Here is a 13758-nt window from a genome sequence, read left to right as displayed (position 1 = left end):
ACACGTGTGCTGCACTGTATCGCTCCATGCAGACTTTGCCGTCCATGGAGGACTTATGCACGGCCACAAGCTTGCAGCCATATATACGTCCCACATACAGTAGTGTGAATGCAGCCTTAGGGCGCTTTCACACAATGCGTTGGGTCACTTTTTTAATGTGTTTTGACGCATTCCAAAGACTTAAGCCTTGATCAAGGTTACATTGCGTTTCCACTGCATCTGCTAAAACGCAATGTAACCTTATCATGTGATCAAGGCCAGTGGAATGCATAAAAAACGCACCAGAAAACGCAACGCATCGTGTGAAAGCGCCCTCAGGTTGCAATTGAGCCAAAAGTAGGTGTGGATCATAAAGGGTGAAAACCTTTGGCCGCGGTCACACGTACCGCTAGACGTCCGTTCATAACGCGACGCTAGCGCACAGGGGGAGGTCCTCGGCCCGAACGCACATGCGTTAACAGGAAAACGAATGCGATCGGCTTATCAATCGCATGCGTTTACCTGTTAGCGCATGTGCGTTCGGGCCAAGGACCTCCCCCTGTGCGCTAGCGTTGTGTTATGACGGACGCCTAGCGGTACGTGTGACCGCGGCCTTTGAGTGGTGCTACTCCTTATCCTTTTTTTTTTTTAATTTGGTCCTAGTTTGGAAATCAAAAACTGCATCTGAAAAACTTAATGTGTGAAAGTACCCTCGGGACATAGCGGGTGCAGTGTAGTGTCACTTCTAAGCCTCAGGGTGAAGACACACATGGCGTTTTTGGGCCGTTTTTACTAAGTGCGTTTTCAGATCGTTAAAAACGCATGCGTTAAAAAACGCATCAGTTTTTTAAAAACGCATGCGTTTTTTGAAAACGCATGCGTTTTTGTCCGTTTTTCATTGCGCAATTTCGGAAAAACGGACAAAAACGCATGCGTTTTTAAAAACGGATGCGTTTTTTAACGCATGCGTTTTTAACGATCTGAAAACGCCCAAAAACGGCCCAAAAACGCCATGTGTGTCTTCACCCTCAGGGCGCGTTCACATGTTGCGTTTTGGTCGCGTTTTCATTGCATTTGAAACGCATATACAACAGCTGATGAGAGGTGATTTGCCTAATTACATTACCGTTTATGTTTGTAAACGCAATGTTAACACATGTGTTAACAAAACGCATGCGTTAACCGTTAACACGTTGTTAACACATGCGTTAATATCACGTTTACAATGCGTTTTGTAAACGGAAATGTTAACAGTGATGTAATTAGGCAAATCACCCTTCCTCAACTGTTGTATATGTGTTTCAAACGCAATGAAAACGCCGGTCAAAACGCAACGTGTGAACGCGCCCTCAGTGTATCAGCAGGGACCAGCGGAGGAAAAAAATGAGTAACTATTCTTTTTTACAGCTGTGACCACTGTTAATAAAAAATAAACGTTTATCCCTTCCATCCCCTTTAAGACAGTGTAATGTACTGTATAGGACTGAAATGCAGTAAGTGCGAAGAACAGATGGGAAACTATTTTTTTTGCAAATAACAATTAGTATTAGGACTTCTATGCGTTGTCTGAATATCATGTAATTATATAATATACGCTAAAATCATCTACACGTCCAATGTTGTGTATTTAATGGGCCATAGGCGGCCGTACAGCTACAAGTCCTAAGCTGATAAGTCGTCTGCACACTGCGGTGGTGGCGGCCGGTGCGGCTCTCAGAAGCCGCACGTTGCTGCACTGCCCCTTTAAGAACGACCCCGCGCACCGTGATCCCGTCTATGAGGAGGTGTGTACGAGTCATGTGACCTTGACCGCCGCTGGTTAACCCTTGAGTGCCCGCGTGACAGGTTCGCTGCTTGCGGTAGCTGTGCGGTTCCGGTACTGGGCCGGGTAGGTGGGTATCAGGACCGGGCAGCCTGCGATCACTGCAGTGACATCTGGCGGTCAGGCTGCACTGCCGGCCGGGGCTGGTGACTCAGGATAGGCTGGGATCTGCGCTAAGGCCTAGTGTATGTGTGTACAGTGCTCAATATGGGGCGGGGGTCACTGCTTCATGGTTATTCTGCATAATGCTGCAATGTATTACAGTCTACCCTACACATAGCATCATATGTATAATGCACTGAAGTACAGCACCCAGGTGTCTGGTCATACAACCATCCCTCTCCCTATGGGTGACTACACAGGATCTGCAGTGGAATATTAGGGTGCACTTACACAAGGCGTTTTGGATGGTTTGCAAAACGCAAGTGAAAGCACCAAATGTTTTGCATAACTTACATGTGGTCCTTGTTCCAGAAAGGCATGAAACACCTATGCGATGTACGCAACGCTATCGGAACGTGTGACCACGGCCAAAGCATGCGTTTTGACCAAGCTCCTCCCACTTGTGTTTTTGAAAACCGCTTACAAAATGCCACATGTCAATGCATGTGGAATACAATAATCCTAGTGATTTATAGTTGCTGGGAATATCTTGGGGAACCTGCATCCACCCTCAGGGCGCGTTCACACGTTCCGCTAGCGCCGCGTTCATAACGCGACGCTAGCGCAAAGGGGGCAGAGTTTGGGGCGATCACATATGCGTTTCCAGAGAAACGCATGCGATCGGGTTATTAATCGCATGCGTTCCCCAGGAAACGCATATGCGATCGGCCCGAGCCCCGCCCACTGTGCGCTAGCGGAACGTGTGAACGCGCCCTGAGGGTGGATTTCCATGTGGCGTTTTTGTCACTTTTTTTAAAGGAATCCAAAATTAAAGTGGGAGGGGTTTGGCCATATGCTTATGCGTTTTAGCCAAACACCTTCCCACTTGCATTTTGGATGCATTTAAAAACGTAACATAAACGCTACGTAGGAATCCGCCCTGAGGGTTCCAGTGTGTGTGAAAATCCACCGTGAAATCCACAAATTTGGAAATTATGAGATTTTATAGTATTTATGCACCTGGTGGAGTGGATACACATTATAATTTCCAGCAAATATAATACCGTATATACTCGAGTATAAGCCGACCCGAGTATAAGCAGAGACCCCCAATTTTACCACCAAAAACTTATTGACTCGAGTATAAGCCGAGGGTCGGAAATGGATTGGTCACAGACGCCCCCCAGGATATAGCCAGCCACCAATAGTATACAGCACTGCCCAGCCTGCCCCCAGTAGTATACAGCACTGCCCAGCCTGCCCCCAGTAGTATACAGCCACCCCAGCCTGCCCCCAGTAGTATACAGCACGGCCCAGCCTGCCCCCAGTAGTATACAGCACGGCCCAGCCTGCCCCCAGTAGCATACAGCACGGCCCAGCCTGCCCCCAGTAGCATACAGCATGGCCCAGCCTGCCCCCAGTAGTATACAGCACGGCCCAGCCTGCCCCCAGTAGTATACAGCACGGCCCAGCCTGCCCCCAGTAGTATACAGCTCTGCCCAGCCTGCCCCCAGTAGTATACAGCACTGCCCAGCCTGCCCCCAGTAGTATACAGCACTGCCCAGCCTGCCCCCAGTAGTATACAGCGCTGCCCAGCCTGCCCCCAGTAGTATACAGCGCTGCCCAGCCTGCCCCCAGTAGTATACAGCACGGCCCAGCCTGCCCCCAGTAGTATACAGCACGGCCCAGCCTGCCCCCAGTAGTATACAGCTCTGCCCAGCCTGCCCCCAGTAGTATACAGCACTGCCCAGCCTGCCCCCAGTAGTATACAGCACTGCGTAGCCTGCCCCCAGTAGTATACAGCGCTGCCCAGCCTGCCCCCAGTAGTATACAGCGCTGCCCAGCCTGCCCCCAGTAGTATACAGCACGGCCCAGCCTGCCCCCAGTAGTATACAGCACGGCCCAGCCTGCCCCCAGTAGTATACAGCACGGCCCAGCCTGCCCCCAGTAGTATACAGCACGGCCCAGCCTGCCCCCAGTAGTATACAGCACGGCCCAGCCTGCCCCCAGTAGTATACAGCACGGCCCAGCCTGCCCCCAGTAGTATACAGCTCTGCCCAGCCTGCCCCCAGTAGTATACAGCGCTGCCCAGCCTGCCCCCAGTAGTATACAGCGCTGCCCAGCCTGCCCCCAGTAGTATACAGCACGGCCCAGCCTGCCCCCAGTAGTATACAGCACGGCCCAGCCTGCCCCCAGTAGTATACAGCACGGCCCAGCCTGCCCCCAGTAGTATACAGCTCTGCCCAGCCTGCCCCCAGTAGTATACAGCACGGCCCAGCCTGCCCCCAGTAGTATACAGCACGGCCCAGCCTGCCCCCAGTAGTATACAGCGCGGCCCAGCCTGCCCCCAGTAGTATACAGCGCTGCCCAGCCTGCCCCCAGTAGTATACAGCGCTGCCCAGCCTGCCCCCAGTAGTATACAGCGCTGCCCAGCCTGCCCCCAGTAGTATACAGCGCTGCCCAGCCTGCCCCCAGTAGTATACAGCGCTGCCCAGCCTGCCCCCAGTAGTATACAGCCAGCCCAGCATTAAAAAAAAAAAAAAACTTATATACTCACCCGATGTCCACGCGGCTCGTCATCTGTACATCGCTCTCTCCCGGACGGCGCCTAGTATGACGTCAGCAGCGGCACCCGGGAGAGAGCAATGGCGGCGCCCAGCGCGATGTACAGGTGATGGGCGCAGAAGCCAGAAGACGGGAGCAGCGCTGCATGTTGGGGCCACCGGAGGGTGAGTATATAAGTTTATTATTTTTTAAGTATTTTTTAAGTGACTATTGTGACTTGTGACTCGTGTATAAGCCGAGGGGATGTTTTTCAGCACATTTTTTGGGCTGAAAAACTCAGTTTATACATGAGTATATTCGGTAATAATAATTCTTTATCTCGCATTGGTGTGTTTGTTTTTTTCATTTTAAGGGTGATGCCACACATGGCGCTTTGAACCAGTTTTTGGTCCGTTTTTAGGCAGTCCGTTAAAAAACGCATGCATTTTTTAAAAACTCTGCCGTTTTTGACAGGTTTTACCAATTATATTAATTAAAACTGGTTAAAAACGCATGCTTTAAAAAAAACAAAAAAAAAACGACCAAAAGTGGGTTCAAAACGCCATGTGTGGCATCACCCTGAGGGGTTGTACCAAATTTGCAAGTTGTCCTCTATCTGTAGTAATGCAAATATCAAGCTGATTGGTGAGGGTCTGACTGATGGGACCCCTTCTGATCAAGAAAGCAGGACCCCCAGCAATCAAGAGAATGTGGTCCATTTTAACCTATGGGTGTCTTGCTGTTCTATTCAAAACTTTGGCAGTTTTGGAAATTTCACAGCATAGCGCTAGAGTACCTCAGGGTCTCATAGACCGTGTATGGGAGTGCTGAGATAGCTGAGCTCTGTACTTGTTAAAGGGGTTTTTCCACAAAGACAAGTTAGGCCCTATCCACGGGATAGGTGGATAGGTCTCAGTGCTGAGACCCCCGCAGATCGCGAAAAAGATGCGTCCGACAGACCTCTCACCGCTCCTCAGACTAATGGAGTAGACGGCCGTGCATGACCGTTCTGTTCCATTAATCTCTATGGAGCTGACGGAAATTGCCGAGCGCTGCGCTCGCTTCTCGTGTTAGAACCCTACCGATTAGCTTGTTATCCTCTATCCTGGTACAACCCCTTTAAAACTGGCCTTATTCTGGTTTTATTCAGGTGAATAAGACGTGAGTTGTAGTAACACTACTTGGCCACTACATTTAGTGGTGCCATCAGTTTCCTTCTCTGTTTCGCAGTTACGTTTTATACGTTTTTAGACCACCTGGAGCCTGTAGTATAAACGTAATGAAACTGGACAAGTAAATTCAGTAAATAATTGATATTTATTCTTTTTTTTTATGTTCCCTAACAGGATTTGTGAGGAATAATGAGCTGACTGTATATATATCCGGCAAGACGGTAAGTGATCGCGTCCATTCGCGTTGTGTTTGCTGTAGTTGTATCCGGCACAATTTTACACTTTGCTTCACCACAAGGTATTACATATATCATTTATCTTTATTAAAATTAATCATATTGATAACTATAAGTAGAAAAATGGGGAATGCCTGTCAAACTATTTTGACAGATTAACAGTAAGGCCCATTCCACACTTGTTTTTTTCACGTGCGTGTTCTGCGCATGCTTTTGACGCGCAGAACTTGCATTGCACTCTGACCCATTGTAATCAAAGGGCTTTTTTGGACGTGCATCTTTTTTCACGCACACACGCGTGTTTTTTTTAACGCGTGTTTAAATCTCGACATGCTCTACTTTTGCAAGTCAGGCGCTTGAAAAACGCACCATACAAGTCTATGGAGATGCATCAAAAACGCATCAAAAACGTTTCTCATGCATCAATTGCCATAGAAAAGATAGAGCTCAGTCCTGAGTCCATTCACGTGCATTATCTGTGCATGAAAATGCATTGAGACACTGAACAAACTTTTGATTGAAAACTGATTGAACTCTGATGCAAAAATGTCAGTTTTTCACTGACCAAACCCTGATCGTACCCTGATCAGACTCTGACGTGATCTGCAACGCAAATGGATTGCAGGGGCCTAACATAGTTCCGATAAAGGAATTCGTTCCAAAAAGTAAGAAAAAACACAAACGCACATCAAGCTATTGGAAAATGAAACCATTTTCTTCCTTAAAAAATGGTTTTATTTCACAAAAATGTGCTTGAATAAATGTGACCATAACTTCCCTAAAAATAAAAGTAAAACGTTAGAATAAACAGCATACAAAACACTGAAAAGGGAGAAAGTTAATTTTCTTGTCAATCCATGCCTCCTAATAAAAGAAAAAAAATGAATAAAATTAATAAAAGTTTATCAATAAGTCCCATGTATCCGCAAAATGATAAAGCAAAAATTCTGCCTTTTCCTTCAAAAAATAAGCAGCTATAGTTCTACATTGATCAAACAATAGAAGAGAGATGGTCCTTATAGTGTAGCAGCACAAATTATTTCTTAAAAATTAATATAATAATAATAATATATAATAATAATTTTTGTTGTATAAATGTTACATACAAAGCACAAAAAACAGATATTTGGTGTCGCCAGAATAAAGGTGAATAGAACATTTGCCACTCTGTTTTATTATACTTTTAAACTAAAAATACAAAAATCAAGGCTAGAACTTTTTCTAAAATTTTTTTGTGTATAATGTACTAAAGTGAGACTACATTAGGCAGAAGGAGGAGAAAACAGACTGAGAAGCTGCAACATGGAGGTGCTCTGGCAATGCTATCAGGAGCCCTTCAGGCTCATTAGCAGAATTTTAAAGTTGATTTTAGAAGGAAGGAGGCCATAGGTTAGAAATAAGAAGATGCCACAGTGCCTGGATCTATGAGTAAGTGGAGGGTCTCAGTTATGAGGAAAGATTAAAACAACTAGATTTATTTAGTCTGGAAAAGAGACGACTACGAGTGGACATGATTAATTTATATAAATATATGAATGGTCCATACAAAAAATATGGTGGTAAGTTGTTTCAGATTAAATCAAAAGACGAGGGGGCACTGTCTCCGTCTGGAGAAATCAAGGTTTAATCACCAGAGGCGACAGGGATTTTTTACTATGAGAACGGTCAATCTGTGGAATAGCCTGCCTCAGGCGCTGGTCACAGCAGGGACAGCAGAGAACTTCAAGAAGGGTCTAGATGCCTTTTTACACCTAAATAACATTGATGGCTATGTTATATAGAATTGTTTCCCATAAATCTTTTCCTCATCCAATCCCTTCCTTGGTTGAACTTGATGGACATGTGTCTTTTTTTTTCAACGGTATAAACTATAATACTATGAGTAAGTGTCCTTGGTTTATCATGATGGATTTAGATTGTAGATTTCCTTCAAGGACAAATAATGGCTCTTCATGAAGGTTTTTAAAAATTGTGATGACAATTTTTCCTCTTCTCGTTCAGTCTGCAGAATGTCTGGACTTCACTTGAAGAAAATGTTTTGCCAAGCTGCAAGCAGCAGCAGGTGTTACTTTGGAAGACACTTGGGCCTGTGTCACAGATCCTATAAGACGACAAGTTACCTGCCATGGAGCACCATTGGCTGGACCAGAAAGGGACTGCTGGCCGTAGACATGAAATCTTACTGTACGGCTGAAGAGGAAGTCGCCAAAAAGCCGAGCGCTGCGAAAAAAGGCAACATCAATGCCAGGAAGGTGATCGGCCATGTTGGTCGGATAATCCCCTTCAAGATGATCCAGGTTTTAGATGAAGACGGGAAGGACATGGGCAAGATGCTCAAAAGGGATGTGATACGTATGATGGAGAAGGAGAACCTGAAACTGGTATCTGTTTCACAAAACGCAGATCCGCCCGTGTACAAGCTGCTGACTGGTAAAGCGCTTCACGAAGAGCAGCTAAAGCTCCGAGAGCAGCAGAAGCAGAGCACCAGCCCCGGTACTTAGTCTATGTATTACTCGCCAGCTATATGTATTGTGCCCCATACTCTAAGAGAGAAAACAAGATACAGCTAATGCATAGGTGACGCAGATTGTGACCAAAGTCCCCTATATTTTGAGTGGAATCTGCCTAGATTATAAAATACAGGACATGTCACTTTTGGAAAATCCATGCCAATATCTGTTCCAGTTATTGGGGCAGATTTACGCGAACCCGCGGTGCGTTGTCCGACGTGGATTCGGGTCGTGCGCCCGAGTTCCTGCATGTGTCGCTGCTGCGCCGAGGTCCGCCGGAATTCACCTTCTTCTTCCCGTTGCAAGTAAGTGCTTGATCTTGCGACACAATTCCTTTTTTAAATTACACGGTTTGTCAGAATCCGTCGTGTTGTCCGAAGGCCACTCCATCCCCATCCCCGATTTCTGTCGCATGCAAGCCAGCTCCGATGTGCCAAAATCCCAGGGCAATTCGGCGCAAAACGGAAATATTCGGGGAAAACCCGACAAAAGTGCGGCATTCGGACCCTTAGTAAATGAGCCCCAGTGTGTCCCAGTAACCAGTCTCCAGTGACTGTACCAATTTTTCGTAAGACACCGAGAATATATAGGATATTTTACGGTGGAAAGACCCCTATGGTAATTATCTTAAAGTTAAATAATTCAAAATTTCCCTAATGTGACATTCTCAAAAGAAAAGGAAGGAAATCTAGTTGAGATGTTTGTACAAAAGGATGTGTAGTGCATCAATGTACAGTTGGTAAGTTCTGTTAGGAGATGTATAGTTATCAGCAGGGGTGTAACTAAAGTGGTGGCAGCCGCTATGGGGACCACAGTGCGAGGGGGGCCCAGCATCTGGGGTATTGAGTGTGTATTGGGTGTATGCTTTATTTGTGTGTGTGTATGTATATACTGTATGTGTATGTGTATATACTGTATGCCTGTAAATGTTATTGTATGTATGTGTATATTTGCTGTATGTGTGTGTATAAGTGATATGTGTATGCTCTATGTACTGTATGTGTGTGTGTATATGCTCTATGTATGTATGTATGTATGTATGTATGTGTGTGTGTGTGTGTGTGTATTGGTTGTATGCTTTATTTGTGTGTGTGTGTGTGTGTATATAGTGTGTGTGTATACTGTATGCCTGTATATGTTATTGTATGTATGTGTGTATTTGCTTTATGTGTGTGTATAAGTGATGTGTGTGAATATGCTCTATGTATGTATGTGTGTGTGTGTGTGTGTGTGTGTATTGGGTGTATGCTTTATTTGTGTGTGTGTGTATATACTGTATGCCTGTATATGTTATTGTATGTATGTGTGTATTTGCTGTATGTGTGTGTATAAGTGATGTGTGTATGCTCTATGTACTGTATGTGTGTGTGTGTGTGCTGTATGTCTATACACTGTATATATAAGTATATTGATGTGTGTATAGTATGTGTATTTTTTAAGGGGAAAGGGAGGCCCAATTCAGAAATCTGCTACAGGGCCCAGCCTCTCCTTGTTACGCCCCTGGTAACCAGTGATGTTTGAGAGCCCCATCGTGTACAGTTCTGATATTTTTATTACAACAATGACTGTGTAAGGGACATGCCCCCTGAGTTAATACATTGTAGGACCACCTTTAGTTGCAATGACAGCTGAAGTCCTTTGGGGGGGTTGTCTCAAGCAAATTTGCACATCTAGAGGCTGGAAATTTTGCCTATTCTCTGTAGCATAGCTCTAGCTTATCATAAAGAATTTATATGGATTGGACTGATAAGAGAATCCATCGCAGTGCTAAAGGTAGATATCCAAGGGTCTGGCACATATCCTAAAAAATGCCTTTTTATTGGAGCATATAAAAGCTATTGGCAGTAATCACATAAAGCAATCCATAGCAGGTCTTTAATCTCTAGGCTGCAGCGCTGTTACCCATTGACACTGATCAAATCCGCCCAATACGATGCATCGTCCTTACACTACGAACATGTATCTAGCGCAGTGTTTCCAGTGAAATGTATGCGACCAGTAACCAATCACATGCTTTCACCAGACATGCAAATGCATTTGGGCCGAGGACCGCCCTTGTGCGCAGGCATTGCATTTATAAGCGCAGCACTAGCGGTACGTGTGATCGCACCCTTATAGAATTTTTTTTTTCGTGACACAGGTCCCGTCCAGATCAAGGAGATGTCATTTCTCGCCGGCATTTCACAACATGATTTAGACGTGAAGAGGAAACAACTTATTCACTGGATCGAGAAAAAACATCACATACGGATCACCGTTCTGAACAGTCGCACTGTAAATGGACCAGATAAGCTGGTGAGCAGCAAAGCGGTCATTGAGAGGAGGCTGAAAATAATTGGTCATTAAAAGGTTTTTTGGGGGGGTTAAAGATCTTGATGGCCTATGTTTAGGATAGGTTATGGAAAGTAGATCATCCATGGTCCAACATCTGGCACCTCCACAGATGATCTGATCCCACCATCCACTGGTGGTGGAAGTAATACTACCGCTAAGCAACAACCATGACCCATCAGGGAAGTTAGTGGTGACTTTTGTTAATTTTAGAAAATGTATTGGATCCACCAACAGCAGAATTCTCTGGAAGTCCTTGTGGTCTGATAACAAACCAACTTCTCTTTTAATCTGTCATCAGATTTTATCTCATTAAACTACAAGACCCCTCAGGTAGGGTATGAAATGTCCTTTCTAGCATTCTCACTTTTACTTTAAAACTCACCTATTTATCTATTTTTAAAAAAATAGCTTTAAAAGTCCTATGTAAATGAGCTGAGAAGAGTCAATTTTTTTCCCCAGAGATCGGCCACTTTTAGAGGCTGGAGGGAGATTTGTTAATTCAGAAACCATTGTCTTGCGTTTTAGAACAATAGTTCTGCTGTTATTGTAAAAATGACCTCTTCTTTCAAAATACAACATGATTGTGGATCTGTGTCTCAGAGATACGGCATTTCAAGACATAAAAGTCCAATTTCGGCTTGTGGTTTAAACGGTCTGTAAAAATGAGATTCCCCTACTTAAGGACACCCGACTTACAGACAACTCATAGTTACAGACAGACCCCTCTCATCTCTGGTGAAGCTCTCTGGATACATTACTATAGTCCCAGACTGCAATGATCAGCTGTAAGGTGTCTGTAATGAAGCTTTATTGATAATCCTTGGTCCCATTACAGCAAAAAATGTTTAAACTCCAATTGTCACTGGGCCAAACATTTTTTTGTCTGGATCTACAATTATAAAGTATACAGTTTCGACTTACATACAAATTCAACTTAAGAACAAACCTCCGGACCCTATCTTGTATGTAACCCGGGGACTGCCTGTATTCAATAACACCAGAAGTATGGTTCTTGCTGCTATAAAGCCCAAGCCTCTAAATAACTAATCTCAGTAGAAATGTGACTCTTCTCAGCTTATTTGACTTATATGACTTTGAGATATATATATATATATATATATATATATAGGTAAACAGGTAACTTGCAAAAAGGACATTTCATACCCTACCTGAGGGGAGTAGTTGGGTAAAGGTTGGTGAAATTGTCCAGTAGCTGAAACAAGTGTGGCCATACATTCAGTTCCCCTGGGTGATACATGATGGTGATGGTATTAGCCATGCCACTTCTGGGTGACTTTGTATGTATTAGTTTGTATTAATAAATTGAAGGGATGCTCCAGAACAATAGTACTCTGCTAGTTTTGATCCTAGGTTTCAGAGGGGCTCTATGAATATTATATATCTACTCTATTTGCCCCTCGGGTGATGCTGTAGTCCTATAGCTATCCACACATGTTGTATATATTGGGCTGGATCAACCAACCATATTATGTGTACAGGGGCCTCCTTACAAGATATAACACAGTGTATTGGCTTAAAGGGAACCTGTCACCAGGGACCTCATTGTCACTAAAGACAGGTTACAAGAGCCTATTACACCTGCAGTGCAGATATGTCTTTCTACCTTCTCTAAGCATTTGCATTACTATATAATTGTGTGGTAAAACTTACCTTGCACCCTGGCAAAATCCTCTGTGTAGACCTAGGGGTTGGGCTTTAGTCTGGATACATTTCAAAAAACAACAGTGACTTGTCTGTGCTACTCACTGTTCGGCCCCCACCTTTGTGCTCCTGTACAGCTCCTCCCTCCTGCTCCTTCACAGAGCTCACAGTCTGGTGAGCTGACATCAGTGGGAAAGGGAGGAGCTGTAGAGGTGCACAAAGGTGGGAGCTGGGAGCTGAGCAGTCTGCATCACAGACAAGTCACATGTTGTTTTTTGAAATGCATCCAAACCAAAGCGCAACCCCTGGGACTTGCCAGAGGATTCTGTCAGGTTGCAAGGTAGGTTATAACACACAATTATATAGTTATGGAAATGCTTAGAAAAAGCAGAAAATCCTATATTTGCACTGCAGCTTTAATGGGCTTCTGTAACCTGTCATTAGTGAAAATTAGGTCCCTGGTGACAGGTTCTCTTTAATGAGAGGGGATTTACATTAGATCAGGAGGTCTTTAGATACTTTACTAATAACCTTATCTTTTTCGGAATTCTTCCTCAGGAGGTTCTGCAGCAGATGATAGACAGCATGGTGGACTGTGCTACATGCATGGTGCAACCTAAGGAAAGGAAAGACGGCAGAGCCATGATTTGCGTCCTGCGCCCATTGTCTGACAAGGAATCGCAGAAACGTAAAATGGATCCAGCCTTGGAAAAGCAGGACGCTTCTCCGACCGAAACGAGCGACACAAAGGACGTCTATAGACCAATCCCATAAAGAGCACTGCGGACTTGATTCTAAACTTACATACAACCCATTAAAGAGAACTCTCATTTTCACTATACTCTCGTTTTGGTGTAATGTGGTTTACTCTTCTATCTACCTCCCAATGTTTCTCTTTCAGGAGTAAAAGCACCGCCTGGAAATGCCTAATCTTATGCAAATTTTTGGAAGCCCTTCACAGGTTAATTCCTGTTTCATTTGTGAGATTATTAGTAAAGTATTATCATGGCATGGAAAGGTTCTGTGGGATTCCCATTACAGATGGCCATTCATATACACTCACCGGCCACTTTATTAGGTACACCATGCTAGTAACAGGTTGGACCCCCTTTTGCCTTCAGAACTGCCTCAATTCTTCGTGGCATAGATTCAACAAGGTGCTGGAAGCATTCCTCAGAGATTTTGGTCCATATTGACATGATGGCATCACACAGTTGCCGCAGATTTGTCGGCTGCACATCCATGATGCGAATCTCCCGTTCCACCACATCCCAAAGATGCTCTATTGGATTGAGATCTGGTGACTGTGGAGGCCATTTGAGTACAGTGACCTCATTGTCATGTTCAAGAAACCAGTCTGAGATGATTCCAGCTTTATGACATGGCGCATTATCCTG

At 44.6% G+C, this 13758-nt stretch overlaps 1 protein-coding gene across 4 annotated transcripts; it reads left to right on the top strand.

The window, feature by feature from the left end:
- The first annotated feature begins 1655 nt into the window (after positions 1–1655).
- Positions 1656–13202, top strand: MTIF3 (mitochondrial translational initiation factor 3). Of its 4 annotated transcripts, none has more exons than XM_072132977.1 (5): positions 1656–1763; positions 5794–5840; positions 7857–8348; positions 10506–10660; positions 12920–13202. In XM_072132977.1, exons 3-5 carry the CDS (start codon positions 7865–7867, stop codon positions 13133–13135), a joined length of 855 nt encoding a protein of 284 aa, XP_071989078.1. In that variant the 5' UTR covers positions 1656–1763; positions 5794–5840; positions 7857–7864; the 3' UTR covers positions 13136–13202. The 4 variants fall into 4 exon arrangements, with proteins under 4 accessions (XP_071989078.1, XP_071989076.1, XP_071989077.1 ...); XM_072132975.1 differs by having other exon boundaries at positions 1751–1871; XM_072132976.1 differs by lacking the exon at positions 1656–1763 and adding an exon at positions 1770–1867.
- The last annotated feature ends 556 nt before the right edge of the window (positions 13203–13758 follow it).

This window comes from Engystomops pustulosus, chromosome 2 (genome assembly GCF_040894005.1).
Source record: "Engystomops pustulosus chromosome 2, aEngPut4.maternal, whole genome shotgun sequence".
Lineage (NCBI taxonomy): Eukaryota > Metazoa > Chordata > Amphibia > Anura > Leptodactylidae > Engystomops > Engystomops pustulosus.
The sequence above is the reverse complement of the archived record's forward strand: the minus strand, read 5'-3'. Positions and strand labels throughout refer to the sequence as shown.